At 35.3% G+C, this 15,127-nt stretch overlaps 2 protein-coding genes and 1 long non-coding RNA gene across 3 annotated transcripts in view; 2 read left to right on the top strand and 1 right to left on the bottom strand.

The window, feature by feature from the left end:
* Nucleotides 1-11,988, bottom strand: part of LOC149041332 (uncharacterized) — a 13,076-nt gene extending 1,088 nt beyond the window's left edge. Inside the window, exons 1-2 of the long non-coding RNA XR_016179242.1 lie at nucleotides 11,531-11,988; nucleotides 10,140-10,193 (exon numbers count right to left, since the gene is read on the bottom strand). This is a non-coding gene — a long non-coding RNA (uncharacterized LOC149041332). The remainder of the gene's footprint in view (nucleotides 1-10,139; nucleotides 10,194-11,530) is intronic.
* LOC113672233 (uncharacterized) lies at nucleotides 4,775-8,134 on the top strand. The gene is made up of 2 exons (XM_027188521.2): nucleotides 4,775-4,939; nucleotides 7,174-8,134. The coding sequence occupies exons 1-2, from the start codon at nucleotides 4,855-4,857 to the stop codon at nucleotides 7,731-7,733; spliced, it is 645 nt and encodes a 214-aa protein (XP_027044322.2). The 5' UTR covers nucleotides 4,775-4,854; the 3' UTR covers nucleotides 7,734-8,134.
* A 107-nt stretch (nucleotides 11,989-12,095) lies between the features above and the next one.
* On the top strand, nucleotides 12,096-13,811 carry LOC113672234 (uncharacterized). The gene is made up of 2 exons (XM_027188522.2): nucleotides 12,096-12,235; nucleotides 13,472-13,811. Exons 1-2 carry the CDS (start codon nucleotides 12,154-12,156, stop codon nucleotides 13,633-13,635), a joined length of 246 nt encoding a protein of 81 aa, XP_027044323.2. The 5' UTR covers nucleotides 12,096-12,153; the 3' UTR covers nucleotides 13,636-13,811.
* Nucleotides 13,812-15,127: the final 1,316 nt, after the last annotated feature.

Here is a 15,127-nt window from a genome sequence, read left to right as displayed (position 1 = left end):
TACCCTCTTTATTGTTTATTTCGTTTCCTTACAAGATTTATGTAAATGCAAGATTTAAAACATTTGTTGAGAGCCACCTTAAATTTTTATAATTGAAGCGGTTCCGAATCGCTTGTACAGTTTTTAGAGGTTACCGAACTCGTTTTCGAGTAACAGGGACATAAAGCTAAGATTAGAAGGCTGCTTGGAGGCTTTGGTAACCTCTTACGATATAGACATTATTACACATTTTGTAAAATAACTGGACATTTTTTGGACAGCATTGTTAAGTGAAAAAATAAAGTTGTGGTAGTATCGACTAATCAGTCGAGGAACTGATGTTTAAAAACAGGGAAACCATTTTGAGCCATCTTGATTAGCAAGTTTGCAATTAGACTGAATCCGGCAACATGCATAAGCTGCCATGGCAGCTTCGTTTTGTCCACAGTCCATATCAAAAATACTAGGTGCTCCACTAATTTATCAGACAAAGCTTTGAAGTTGGACTTTCGAGCGACCTTCCTAAGCTGAGCTGAGTGATTCATACGCCCTGTTTTATCAAGAGGTCTGGGTAAATTGTTCATGCATGATGGCTTTGCGGTAACATTGATTATGACAGACGAGAAAACAAAAAAAAAAAAAACCATAATGATTTCATAAATGAGACCAAGCACGTCGAAAAGGATTTTCATGAATCTGCCGCCACTCCAATATCAAACAATGCGCCAGAAACCCACTTCCATCCACTAAAATAACAAACAGACAACCAAAGAAACAAACACAAACAAAAAGACAAAAAGTGTATTTTCGATAACCATTATTACTCGCTCAAGATCCCTGGATATTGGTTTCGTTCTTTTTGGGGTTTTGTTTGGCGATACACAGCACGTCACTTGGCCAATATCCAGCCATTTGAAGCTCGCGTGTGTTACGCATGTTTCACAATTGTTTTCTTTGTGAGTCTAGTCCCGCATGCACGACTAATATTTCTGAAAACAATTGCTCAGCAGAGGCCTTAGCAAGTTTAACTCCAGTTATTCATTTCGTAGTAAGAGTTGACCGAGACGAACAAACTTTTGGCCACTTCAAGAAAATTCTTCAACAGGAAAAAGTCTTAGTAGTCCAGTATTACCATGCATATTTACCATTATTGTTTTAACAATGCAGATCCATTTTTTTCTCTTTCAGCTTTAGATTAAAGAGGACGTCAAAATATGGTGAAAACATAAGAAAATGGTCGATATTGTCCTCACCGCAACACTCATTTTGCTATAATCAGCAAACTTCAACGTAATCGGTAAACTTTGACCATCAGATGCAAGACAAAGTGTAGAGAGTTATTTATAGCGTCACTGATTTCCATAAGTTATGTAACTTGACTGATAAACGAGACCACGGAGGGACATATGACTGTTCCAATCGCTGACTTATATCGAAGACACTAGGTTGAGTTTAATGTAAGTTTTCGGGTGGGTTTGTTGTCGAACAAGTACGAGTAATCAAAAGATTAACCTAACTTTACCTAAGTTAAATAATAATCATTCAGGCATTGGTTTAGGCGTCCATGAAAAATTTAATACATCTGATAAGGCAAGGAGTTCAAGGGTCCGTTCCAGAGCCCTCGCTACTCTTAAAAAAAATTAATGCCGAGAAACATGGGGCAAGAGCATTTATTTTACTACTTCCAAAAACTTATTTCATTTCTTTCTTGACGCGGGTATTTTTCTTTCTTTCCTTCTTTTGTTATTATAATTTTTTTGAGGAATTAACGTAACATAACTTTTCGCTCCTGTGTGCAATAACTTTAATATGATCGTAAGCAAGGTGAAATCGTGAGAAAAGGGAACATAAGTGAGGTTATCTTGATTTTTATTATCTTTGCTAACAGAATATGAACGTGACTTGATCAGTTACTGTCTTTTCGTAAAGTCAGACTCCAATAGTGTTTATCTTAAAATAAATCTTTCAATTCACATGCGCATCATTTGTGTAAGCGTATTACCTCAGCTTTGTTTAGTTATCTCGGTGAACAAAACCTTTCAGAAAAAAAAACTGGAAAAAAGAAAAATATCACCTAATAATTGTCTCTTTTAAGCGGCGTGACAGTTTGAAAAATTAAAACAAGATGAGAGTAAATGCTTCATATTATTTGGCTCGAATAAATTCTTTTCTATGGTCCATTTAGGCTAATCTTATAATTTTTCTTGAAAACATATTACACATAGTCAAAAGGTTTTTTGAAATGCGCAGGTCGAAGAAGGTTCTTTCAATAATCTACCACTGATTTAATAGCTTTTGGAAAAAACTAATTTTTCTTCTTCTAAGATAAAAGGTAATTATGTTTCATTTCGTCTTGTTTTTTGTTCAAATTCAGCTTAGCCCATGTTCGTTTTATTGCATGTTCATCGGATATTTGCAAGTTAGCGCTATTTTGTATTCGGGTGTTTGCATGCAATTAATCTTTCTCCTATGTCAAAAGTTTTTTCTTGGATAGATATATTTGATATATATATAGGTATTCAACTTTCAATCTGCTAATATTTACTAATTCTGTTCTGAAGGGGACATTGGGTTTTTGGTTTTCCGGTTTTGGTAATTGCTCGGTCATTGTATTTCTGTGCGGTTTTCAGTTATTATGAATAAAAAATTGATAGATTATACAATTTTTGTCATCCCTTGCCTAGTCATAGAGCCTCTTAATTTCGCATAGTTGTTGTAGTCGTATTTCTACGAGCGAATGATGATTCAATTACTCTTCTATGAACTGTGTGGCTACTATCTTTCTTTCTACTGGAAAGCAGTTGAAGTTGAAGATCTGAAGCAACTAAATTTCTACCAAACGGATCAGGGTGGATTGGCAAACTATCAGCCGCTTTGTAACGCTAGGAGGTGAATAAATTTTGCACTAGCATTCTGAACTTCCTTCCTTTGCCACCAATAAGCTTCCTTCCCTCTTCACTCACAACAATGCCGTCACGGAGCAATTGTTGCTTTCTTATCTTTTCTCGCGTCTGGTTATATTTATGAAAGATCTAAGAAGGAAGACACTTCTAATAAGGTTAAAGGAACTATCGAGGGATTTTGGGCATGTTGACATCGTGTCGTAAAAACCTTCTGTTAGCCTCCCTTGGTGTTCATTGTAAAATCACTTTTTTACTTGGAACGTGCATCATTAGCTTCAAAAGGAATTTCTATCATTCTCTGCGGATACAAATATTTTCGGTGGAAATACCAATAGGAACTGAAATAAATAATTTTTCATTTCGAATTCAAGTCGTAACTGAAAGAGAAGTTTTTGAAATATCGAATAGTTCTTGTTAGCATTTGAGATTATGCTGTTATTTTAATTTGACTTCACAAACAATAAATCAACATCGCTTTTAATCAGGGAACGTTGGAAATATTACATCTAAGTGAAAACAACGGCTCCCTAATTTTCTATTTGCTCGTAGAATTCTCTGCGAATCTCGGGATAGTTACCATGATTTTTCATTTTAACTTAAAATTGAAATAAGCATTTCTCCTACCCAAAATTATTCATTTTTATGGACCAGAGAAATCACGGATGCAAGAAAATGTAAAACGTTTTGGTACACAAATCACACAGGGAAGATTGGGTTGCTTTTAATGAATTACTCAAATGAGGTCCATTTTGCAGTTGAATAGAAATAATATCTCTCCGGTTTTGCTTACGGTAGAAAATGGAGGATTGTGCTTCATTTTAGCATTGTTTCTTTAATTTTATTCATCATAACTAGCCTAACAAAAAAAGATAATATTTTTGAGGAATTTTCGCTCAATAAACGTGTATTGAAATAGCTTACGAGCAATATTACGACGCCAGCCAACTTTTGTTTATTCGCAAATCAATAAAATAACTCAATTAAACAACAAAACTCTCAGTAGAACACTAATATGCGAGTAATGACGAAATTTTTGTATAAGTAACTCAGATATTTTCGGAGCAAATCATGATCAGTCAAAGACCAAATTTCAGCAGGTCTTGAGAAGTTTGCAGGATCTCTGTAAACCTTACGTGTCAAAGTATATTGCATCTCCATCAGCCTAAAACATAAGCAGATTAGCACTATCTAGAATTAAAGGGTTTGTTTGCAATTAACCTTGATACAGACATCTAATTTTCAACCTGCTAATATTTACACGGAGAGTTACAAGTGGTCATGAGTTTTTCTGTTATGTGGCTCTAACGTAAATTTTATATTTTCACTTATGATCAGCTATTTCGTAACGCTAACTTGTTTTTCCCTGCTAAACCACCGTGTAGGCTACACCGCAACACTCTGCGTTGGCGATTATTCAGTATTAGCAAACTTCAACAAGGTTTCCGGTTTCTGTCATGCTCTTACACCTCTCTCTTCATGTATTTGTTATTTTTCAACTGATATTGTGAAGTTGACAATTAGGGTTCAATGAAATGAATTGAGAATTTTACTTTAAGAGTGTTTGTTTTATTTGTCTACCTTGAGTTCCCCCTTACGTTCGTAATTTATATTAGATTTATGAAAGTTCACAAGAGTTTCGTTAATTTCGGACTCGATCGTTTACCATCCTTTCATGCGGCATTTTCGACGTTTTTCCTTTGCGGTCATACAAAGGAACAATTGTTTCTAGATTTATCACGCTAAGGTCGTGACGGGGCAATTCTTGCTTTCCTGTTACGCCACCGGTGTGAGTGTTTATTTCTGGTCGTTATAGAGTTAGCTTACTTTTAGCCAATACAAAACCCACAAACAATATCGTAAAGTAGATTCCGACATCACATTGACATAAAGTGCTCAATTACGGCTCTAACTCTCATTCTCCTCTGCTTACCGTCACAAGAGAAGTCTTAAGGTCGAAAAGAGAGCCGAAAAGATGAATTCAAGAATGTTGAAAATTTTCCTCTGCCTTGTGGCTTTGTTTGGTCATCTGTCAGCTGCTCCCTTACCAATGGAAGGAGGTAAGAATGAAATTTTAAAATAGTTATTACAAGTTACAAAATCGTTTTGAAACCGAAACATCCTTCACCAATGATTGTTCAAAATAATTAGAGTAGTACAAAATATTACTAAAAAATATGGATTAAAATAGGTTTAGAGTTATTCCGAAGTGTCCTTACGGTAAGTCAAGGTAAATATGATATAACTCGGGCCAGTTGAACTGTGCTGTTTCGTAGAAGAAAACTTCCGGTTTTATGTCTAAACCCGAGATGTTAAGAATTCAAACTGTTTGAGTGAAATGAAAGGAGGCTTCCTATCGATCATTGTGTACTCTTTGAAACTTTATAAGACTCAAGACATGTTTGATAATTCACTCTGCCTGAGTCACAATCAGTAGATATCTGAGGGGATTATTTTCCGTGTCGGTAAAAAAAAAAATCGTGTGACTGGGAAACTAGGTCAAACTACCAATCACGCTTTCTTGCCGGCTTGTGAACGCTTTTTCTGGTTGATGAAGGTTTAAACATTTGCAAATAGTGCTCTTTAACGAAAAAAATGGGCAAAAAGAACGTAACTAGGTGCGCTCGGATCTGCCAATGCCATCACGCGATAAAAAATGACATATGTATGTCGGACTGATATCCAACCAGTTCATTTAGTTTCACATTATCGAAAAGTTTTATACGAAACAGATTGAAAATGACAAAAAAAAAGATTATTTATGAATTCTGTAGCGATAAGAAGCATTTTGATGTGAAATAGAAAGGTTTTCTTTTTGAAAGGTGGACGATCGTCAAATTTTTTTATAAAGATAACTCTGTGGATTCTGTATAAAGGCTTAACTTCGCTTGAATGAAATCTTTTATTTAAATCATTACGGTAAAAGTAACGTTGCTGCTGTTTGTTTAATCCATAAACATCCATTGAAAAAGTTCTTGACCAATAAAGTCGACCAACTTCTGGTTTCTAAGGAAAACCATGCCAGTAAAAAATCTTGAAGTGAAACCTAAAATAATCCTCATCCATACATCAGAAGGACTTGAGATAAGATTTCATTTTGGAGTTTTCTAGTGTGCATTCCACTCGCTACTGGGTAAAATTTCAGATCGTTAACAGTTTGTAATACAATAAATGAGTCACTTAAACAAAAGGATAATGTTTGTTTGCGGTCAATTAGTTAAACTACAAGCAGGTTTTGGGGCTGTGACGCAACTAATAACGCAATGGCGTGACGAAAATATAAAGGCGAACTATTGTATATGCTTATGAGCAGATATCATTAATATATACATAACGGAGCTCCTTTGAGCAAAGAATCGAACCTCTGATTAGAAGATTGACTGAAAATGAAATCTGCAAATAAATAGGTTGAATGGAGACCTTTTCTATACAAAACTTTTAAAGGGAAAGGTGAAGCCTCATTTCTAAATGATCTCTCACTCATTTTGCCCAAATATTTATTTCAAAGTTCACAGTTCACATAATTTGTTGAATGACAGTTTTAAATTAGTGGTAGGCTTTTTGTAATGAGAAGTTTAAAATACCACCATTGACGTCAACGTTATCTGGGGTCCAAAAGTTCCTCCAAGTGAACGTTAGAAACGCAAAAGCGAATACAAGAAGCTTCCCTGCGATATTTCACTATGTATGAAGTTTGTCCAATAAGATAACAATGGTAAATTTATGTGAATATGAAAGCGATCTTTGCATCAATGAACACTACATAAGTAGTAGTCAAAAGAAGGGCTGGAAAAAACAAAAGTATTTTTTTCAGCCCTTCTTTTGACTACTACTTAAGTAGTGTTCATTACTGCGAAGATCGCTTTCATATTCACGTCTTTAACCGCAGTTCAAATATATGACTTCTATATATTCACAACCGTTTAATGGTAAATTTATTTAAATGCTAAAATGATCTAATAAGTGACGATTTTTGCAAAAAGTCCTGTCACTAAGAACTCTCAATTCGATGGCTGAGTTAAATTTAAATATCATAACTGATTCATAACTTTTGGTTCCAATTGTGGGGTTGTTCTTTCGAGCCAAGTGATATGTCGCAACATAAAGCAATCACTTAATTATCGTTTAATCGCACCATGCGTATTATGACTCAAATCCATCTCGCCAAATTACAAATCATGGCTCGACAGAAAATGGCAGATGTACCGCTGTGGCGTATCAAAAAGGTATGATAACATTTAAATCATGATGAGAGTCAACTAACATTCGTATAACTTTATCCTATTTTCATCAGATGAAGAAGAAGTAGAAGGGGAAGAAGAAGTAGAAGAAGATGAAGAAGAAGAAGAGGAAGAGGAAGAGGAAGAAGAGGAAGAAGAAGAAGAAGAAGAAGAAGAGGAAGAGGAAGAGGAAGAAGAGGAAGAAGAAGAAGAAGAAGAAGAGGAGGAAGAAGAAGAGGAAGAAGAAGAGGAAGAAGAAGAAGAAGAAGAAGAAGAAGAAGAAAGTGGAGAAGAAGAGGAAGAAGAAGAAGAAGAGGAAGAGGAAGAAGAAGAGGAAGAAGAAGAAGAAGAAGAAGAGGAAGAAGAAGAAGAGGAAGAGGAAGAGGAAGAGGAAGAGGAAGAGGAAGAGGAAGAGGAAGAGGAAGACGAAGACGACGAAGACGAAGACGACGAAGACGAAGACGACGAAGACGAAGACGACGAAGACGAAGACGACGAAGACGAAGACAAAGACGAAGACGACGAAGACGAAGACGAAGACGAAGACGAAGACGAAGACGAAGACGACGAAGACGAAGACGAAGACGACGAAGACGACGAAGACGACGAAGACGACGGAGACGACGACAAATAAAGAAGACGTGAGAGGGTCAGTCTCTCTTTTGACTTGGGCTCTCTTAGGAGTTGTGTTCAACGCAAAGAAGAGTCGTTAATTTAATTTTCGTGCATTTAAATCAATTTCCCAAAGTTGCATTCGCTTCATAATAATAATATAACGTCGTACATTTTCAATTTAGCTCTTGATTTCTATCTTCTTTTTTATCTGTTCAAATTTGATATTTGCTGTTGAAACGATAATTTTCATCCAGAAGATCAGCTTTTTGCTTAAGTTCGAATATGCTTCCTGAACTCTAGGTGAAAACAAAGCCCGAGATGAAGATTCCACTATTTATCCATTCCGTACGTATACCTACCAAACTGTATACTATATGCTTAGCGTTGTTGGTGATTATTAAAATCAGTAGCATTTAGAAATCTCTCATGACATGTTTTGATTCTTTAATTAAAGTCGTGGGAACTTCTATTATTTTCCATCTTGTTTCAGAATTGCGTGACGTACCCTTAAATGACCATTTGGTTATTAATGTGCTATCCGGACCACTGTGCGTAATAACAACAGACATAAGATGAAATTGCAAGACAAGATATATTTAAAAGTCAGATAAATTAACTGCCAAACTTTGAAGCTCTTAACCCAGTTTCCAGTTTAGTATTCATCCACACATTTCCTATTCTTTGGGGACAGAAGCTAACACAGTAGAGAGGCAGGGGACACCGTGTCTAATTCAAGTTTTTATTCATAAATTTATCCTCTCACAGATCAGAGAATGGAGTGAGTAAATTTTCCTTCCATACCTAAGCCTTATTATATGACGTCATTCTGTAAGGTAAAAAGGTCTCGTGTTTTATAGCCAAACATTTAGTTATTTATTTATTTATCATTTACCTCTATTACATATCAAAAGGGGAACAAAGCTAATTTACATAGATAATACATGGGAAATATAAAATAGAAAAAGGAAAAGGCAAAGAAAGTCTCGAGAGGCCATGTAGGCTTATAGGTGAGGCTCACTCTTTAATCTAGAGTTTAAGTTAAACTAGAATGTAAAACGTAATTTAACAAGTGTAAAATACTATGGGAACTTGATTACTTAATATTAATAACCTTGCTGTGAAAGTCATGAAGTATTTTGCACATTAATTATCGAATGAGGCAGAGAGTTCCACAATTTTAGTCCATAGTATAAAATTGCGAATTGTTTGATGTTACTTCTACAGACTCGAGGACGGTATAATTCAGCATATCTAATAGAATAATTATGAGTTTGGCTTCCAGTTTATAACAAGTTTAGAAAAGAGCGAGGCAAAATTTCACGGCGATACTTTTTCATGAAGGTTCCAACGTGAGAAGATTACAATCTGTAAATGTCAAAAATACCAAGTTTTTGGAAAAGAGGTCTACTAAGGCCCCTATCATCTGCAGCTAAAATTGTTCGAACAGCTCTCCTCTATAACAAGTAGATTCTTTTAACATTAGTGGGATATGTAGAACTCCATTGCAGTAGGTAAGGTATGGGTAAACTAAAGAATAATACAATAAGAGAAGAGATTTGTTAGGTACGGGAAACCTTGTTTTATGTAGCATTCCTATTGTTCTAGTAATTTTTGTACAAATGTAGTCACTATGCATTTCCCTCGCAAGATGCTGGTCCATGTAAACACTTAAAAATTTGATGTGCTCAACTTCCTCAATAATTGTATTATTAAGGTCTAAAAATCATAATCTTCGTTTTTTCCGCATCAATGGACATCTTGATAGTTTTTAGCCACTGCGCAACATGACGAATTTTATCAATGAGGTTTCCACAAGAATTTTAGGATTTCGGTTTCAGTAAAAAGTGCAGGTATCGTCGGCAAAAAGTAAACATTAAGCATATCCTATGCTATTTGGGAGGTCATTGATATACAAAATAAAGAACAATGGGCCTAAAATGGATCCTTGCGGGACGCCACAGACAGGTCCTCTTTCGCATAAATTTTTCCCATTGACTTGGACTACTCGCAATCTAGTTGTCAAGTACCATTTTACCCAGTCAGGTGCTATACCGGCTAGACTATGGAATTTTTTTTTTAAAGAATAGAGTGATCAATTGCGTCAAAAACCTCTGATAAGTCCAAAAAGACACCTGGAAAGAAATTTGTGTTGTCAATCGCATTTGCTGTTTTGTTGATGAGACTTATCAATACACGTGGGGTAAAGTGTTTCTCTCCAAACCCAAACTGGTTGTTAGACAAGATCATATTTTCAGTTGGGTACCTTGAGATACGATATATGCTATACGTATTATATGTGGCAGTAGGGTTTCAGAAGTAACTTTCATCTCATATCGTCAGTGAATAACTAGGGATATTATTAATAACTCAAATTCAATAATTTCAAATAGAAATATTAATTCAAATACAGAGGAGAACTGCCTACCTAAAAATTGTCAACCGTCAAAGCTGTCCTCCCAGGGAAACCCTCATAGTAACTCTACATTATGAAAATAAGACAAAAATACCAAAAGGTTAACTTTCATTTTGATTGAAACTAACCGCTCTCCGCAGTCCTTTATTATTCGATTGAGGTATTTAAAACACAAGTACCAATACAAATAATTGTTTTCGCCTAACCATTTTTTGAAACGTGGGACGAGAAAAAAAATCTACGGTTCATTTTATGGCTATCCGTAGCTTGTAATCATACATGTAAGAGCACCTAGGAGGCTTGTGAATGAATAAATCTATCTTATCCCTTACCTTATCTGAAATAATTTCATTGAAACCACTTTATAAATTACAACCTTTTTATTTTATTAATAATCCTCTTCTGTTTTTTGGTCTCATTTTATGGGTCTGCATGGTAGCATTAACCAAGTTTTCTTTTGCCACGAGGTAATATTAAGGTATTCAAAGAAAAAAAAGGTTAGTGGCGATTTATATGATATTATAACCAACACATTTATGTACTTCCGCTGCAAAAGACCAAAACATCTTAATAATCATGAAATTTCTGGAATACCTACGTACAAAAAGGTTTGGTCAATTTAACTCCGCATAAACCTATTCTTTAATTATTTTTACCCCTTAACAAAACTGAGTGAAAACATCATCTTTAATGTTCTAATAAAAATGGATGATACTTTACGTTCCAGAGCGTACTAAAGTATGTTTTCAATTCAAAACATGCGTATCGTTAATGCATACGAACTGGCATCCCGTCGGATTTTTCTTTTGACCAAGGGAAAATGGGCAAGAATTTAGTTTGATGTCTGGAGAGAGGTCGTTTTTTAACCTTTTCCGCGATAGTCGGTTTATAAATGTCAACAAAGTTTACACAAAGCTGCGCTTTAAACCGTTTATATTTTTTGTATAGCTAATACTGGAAAGACAATTACTTGTTTCAATTAAGTAACCCACTAATAAAAAAATATCAATGGAATGGTCAGACTTGGCTAGGTGCGTTTTCAACGTTTTGTTAACATATTAATTGCTTTTCAGCTTAGTTAACCCAATATATCGTTCCAACACACTTTAATCCACACCGCTGCTTGGTAATGTAGTTACAAAAGGCTCTTCCATTTTCGGTTCTTATGACAATATTAATAGAATGTGACAGAGTTTGCTTGACTTCGAATTTTACAAATGTATATTAAATTCAGCATAGGAAATATATTTCCTGCATATCGAACTCTTATACTCTTTATCAAAATTAATTAGGATGATCGGATATCGTCACATTTTGAGGGTTTTTCCTCTTCCTTCACAAACATGATGACGTCTGCCCGAGGTACCCGAAAAAAGATTGGATACTTTTAAGCAAATTCTTACCTTTAGATGTCTCTTGGTTACATCACTTCTCTGCATTAAATTGCTCTCGCTTTCGCTTCTATAGGCGATATTCATGCATTAACCTCTACTTAATATCGTCTATGTGTCTAGAAGGATACTTCCGCGAGCATCGATGGAAACATGTTATCGAAACACTCTTTGTAGTTAAGGAAACAAAACAATACTTGTGGTTTGCTAGGAATGTCTTCGACTCAAGATATGTGCTCCGCGGTTCAAGCCATAAGTGATCACCCATAAAGTTAGCCCAAATAAGAAACCAATTTAAAAAGTGTGAATTTCTATATAAAAATAAGCTCCAAATAGTTCAGCTGGTGTGGTTTAGATCGCGGTAAATCTGAAAGTCTGAACGTCTTTATCCCTATCCTGAGTTACATAGTCTCTTATACTGAGCCTGAAAATTTTATTTTCTCTAGAATGGTAAATTTTTGTTTGATATTGTGGGGGATCGGATTTCCCTATCAATATTGAAAACCACAGACGATGATTTCAAATTCTTCTTGACTTCTCTTATGTAATATAAGTGTACGAGGGCCTGGAGGGAATCAGTTCTCCCTGTTTTCCACTGAAGACGTGATCTCCAGTGAAAAACCTGCTGCTTAAAAATGGATTCCAAAATATTTATATTTCTCTATCTATTGGTTATTGTGGGGCAGCTTTCATGTGCTCCTTTTCCTACCGGCGAGGGTAAGTTGTAATTGGTTTGATGCAGTAAATGTTTGTATTCTTTTTTTAAAGACAATGATATGTCAAAGAATATACCATTAATGATATGGGAAACAAGCTTTTTGATCTTACAAAAATTCGATGACACAACTGCCTGAACAGTCAAAATTGTTAAATATTATCTCAATACAGTTAGAGCAAAGTATATCAAGAACAGAGTCTTTTTAAGTTTTTCTTGTTTTATTCTCTTCTCCGTTCTCTTCTATTTTATAAAACGTTGGAATATGTTGTCTATATAGGCTCTCTCCATTAAGAACTGCATGATGTCCACAACTGTTCTCCAGCGATCAATAACACCGCATTTTGTTGACATCTAACAAATCCGTTTGGTTCAAAATAGTTTTGAAACAGTTTAGTGTACCGCAACTGAGTTATCATTGATTGAAGGAAGTTTGTTTGGTCTCTACCAAACCTCTTTAATTAAAGAAACATCGAAGGAAAAAATTACGGAAAAGAGCTAAAGGAGCGCTTTATTTATCTTTGATATTTTTCAACATCGAGCCGAAAATTCGAATTCTGAGTCGGTGATAAAAATTGTTACATAAAGATGTATCATGGTAGTTGGAAAATTTGCAAGACCAAATTGAAAATAAACGTAGCTATGAATAAAATGACGGTTGGTGTGAACAAAGTAGCTGTGTATAGTCCGATATAATTTGATGCAAATGATATTATGGCGTTGAATTAATTGAATCGATAGTAAATTAACCTCATTTCATTCATTTACTCTTGTTTTACTTTTTAAAACCTTTTTGATCGTAATACAAGCTAATGAATTCGCCAATAACATGAAAATCGTGTAGATAAATTTGAATGAATAAAATCTCCGAACTGTTTTTCGCATTTAAGAGTTTAAAACTTGATAAGTTTGTATGTTGCCAGCACTTTGTAGATCTGCCAAACAATTGATCATACCGAAAGCTCAATAGCTTAACTAGCAGAAAATCGACTTGGATGTCGTGATCTCAAATTAGGATCATTCAACCAACCAATCAATCAATCAACCAACTCGTCGATTGATTGTAATTCAATCAACAGATAGAAATGAAGGCAGCCTTCATGACTAATAAAAGATTAAATAGGTAAATAGGAATTGAAAAAGTGTGAAGGTAATAACGATTATTTCTATTCTTTAGAAAGCATTAATACGTTAATGAAGATGGTAATTATTTTGCGATATGAAATTTTTAATTTCAGACGAAGACGATAGCGGAGAAGAGGAGGGCGGGGAAGAAGGCGAAGAAGAGGAAGAAGGGGGAGACGACGACGATGATGAAGACGACGACGACGATGATGACGATGACGATGATGATGAAGAAGAAGACGACGACGATGATGACGAAGAAGAAGGCGATGACTAAAATAAAGATTACGGAGACTATGAGACGCTAAAAGACTAAATCAGTTTATGATAGAATACAAAATTTGCCACTACAACACAAAACAAACTAATGGCTTAAAGTCGATTACAAGTTTTTGTCGAATATGCGTAAGCCTAGTTCAAGCAATTGCCAATAAAATCATAATTTTCTGTAAACAATTGTTGAACGATTCTCTTCATATAATTATATCATCTGTATTACCTTATTGCTTGTCATCTTTAATGAGAATCAGGTTACATAGTATAACGTTCGCCATAAAAGAAATAATTAATTAAGTTATTAGTTACGTGTTTCAAAAAATATGCTCAGCACTCGGCCATGGAAAAAAATAGAAAAAAGAAAAGAAAACTAAAAGTAATATAATATTAAACACCACGACAGCTTACACTATTTTCCATGAAAATTCGAATTAGGAGAGAATAACATAAACGACGATACCGATGGTACCTCTCGAAATCATTACTACGTTATTTTGTCGTCATTAACAAGGAAAAAAAGGAGCAGAGAGGGATGGATTGGGTGGAAGAGGGACGTGAACACAAAATAAGCCACAGACGATGGGCAAAAATTTTGCTATAACAAGTACATTTGATTTCTTTTCCTCCCATTTAATTTATCGACAATGGCATGATTCTAGTTTGTCAATCTTTGTTAATTGATATATTCCTGTGAACAACGTAGTCGTCATGCCCATCTAAAATATGGGGTCATTATCTACAAAGAGACGGCGAAGTCACAAACAGACCTTATTCCGCTGTTGTAGATTCTTAATATGTTGGCTTTGCATAAGCGCATTTTAATTTCGTAAGCAAATATTGGCGTTTAGATGCTGTCTGTACCACCTCAGACAGATGCTTGTTCTAGGGAAGTTTTATTGAGTGATAAATTTAAAACGAAGGTAATATTTCGGAACTATTGGCTGTACCCAAATGCAAGTCTTCAGAGAGATTCATGCACTTTGTCTCGGGAAAGATCATGAACGATTTCTTTCATTTCTTGCAGCCTTATGTGTGATAAATATCCTACCGCACAACATTTTCCTCTTATTGCATCTCTACAGCTAAAAAACATTCCTTAGGCTGCGCTGCTCCTTACAAACGATTCTTTTCTCAGTGTCAGAGATGTCTGCTGTTCTTGCTTGTCTGACTCTTTAAACCTAGGTTTAGCCAGACGAAGCTGCTGTTGGGTTGATTTCAAATATTTTTTCATTTTCATACTGTTTTCACAAGGCAGTAGAGTTTCAGGTCTTTCAGGTCCTTTCAGATCTCATTCCGCGCACATTCCGTCATTTCGGCGTCTTAGGATATTCCGTCATTCTTCGTTTTAGCGTATTCCATTATACCATCATTCTGCCAAATGGGGTCCCCAGTCAACTCATCAAACGCGCGAAAAACAGACACTTTCGGTCCGCAGAGTATGACTCAAGGGTACCTGCGCCAAATGTCCTTGTTTTAGATATCGGGATAAAATG

Source organism: Pocillopora damicornis, chromosome 8 (assembly GCF_964200805.1).
Source record: "Pocillopora damicornis chromosome 8, jaPocDami1.2, whole genome shotgun sequence".
Lineage (NCBI taxonomy): Eukaryota > Metazoa > Cnidaria > Anthozoa > Scleractinia > Pocilloporidae > Pocillopora > Pocillopora damicornis.
The sequence above is the reverse complement of the archived record's forward strand: the minus strand, read 5'-3'. Positions and strand labels throughout refer to the sequence as shown.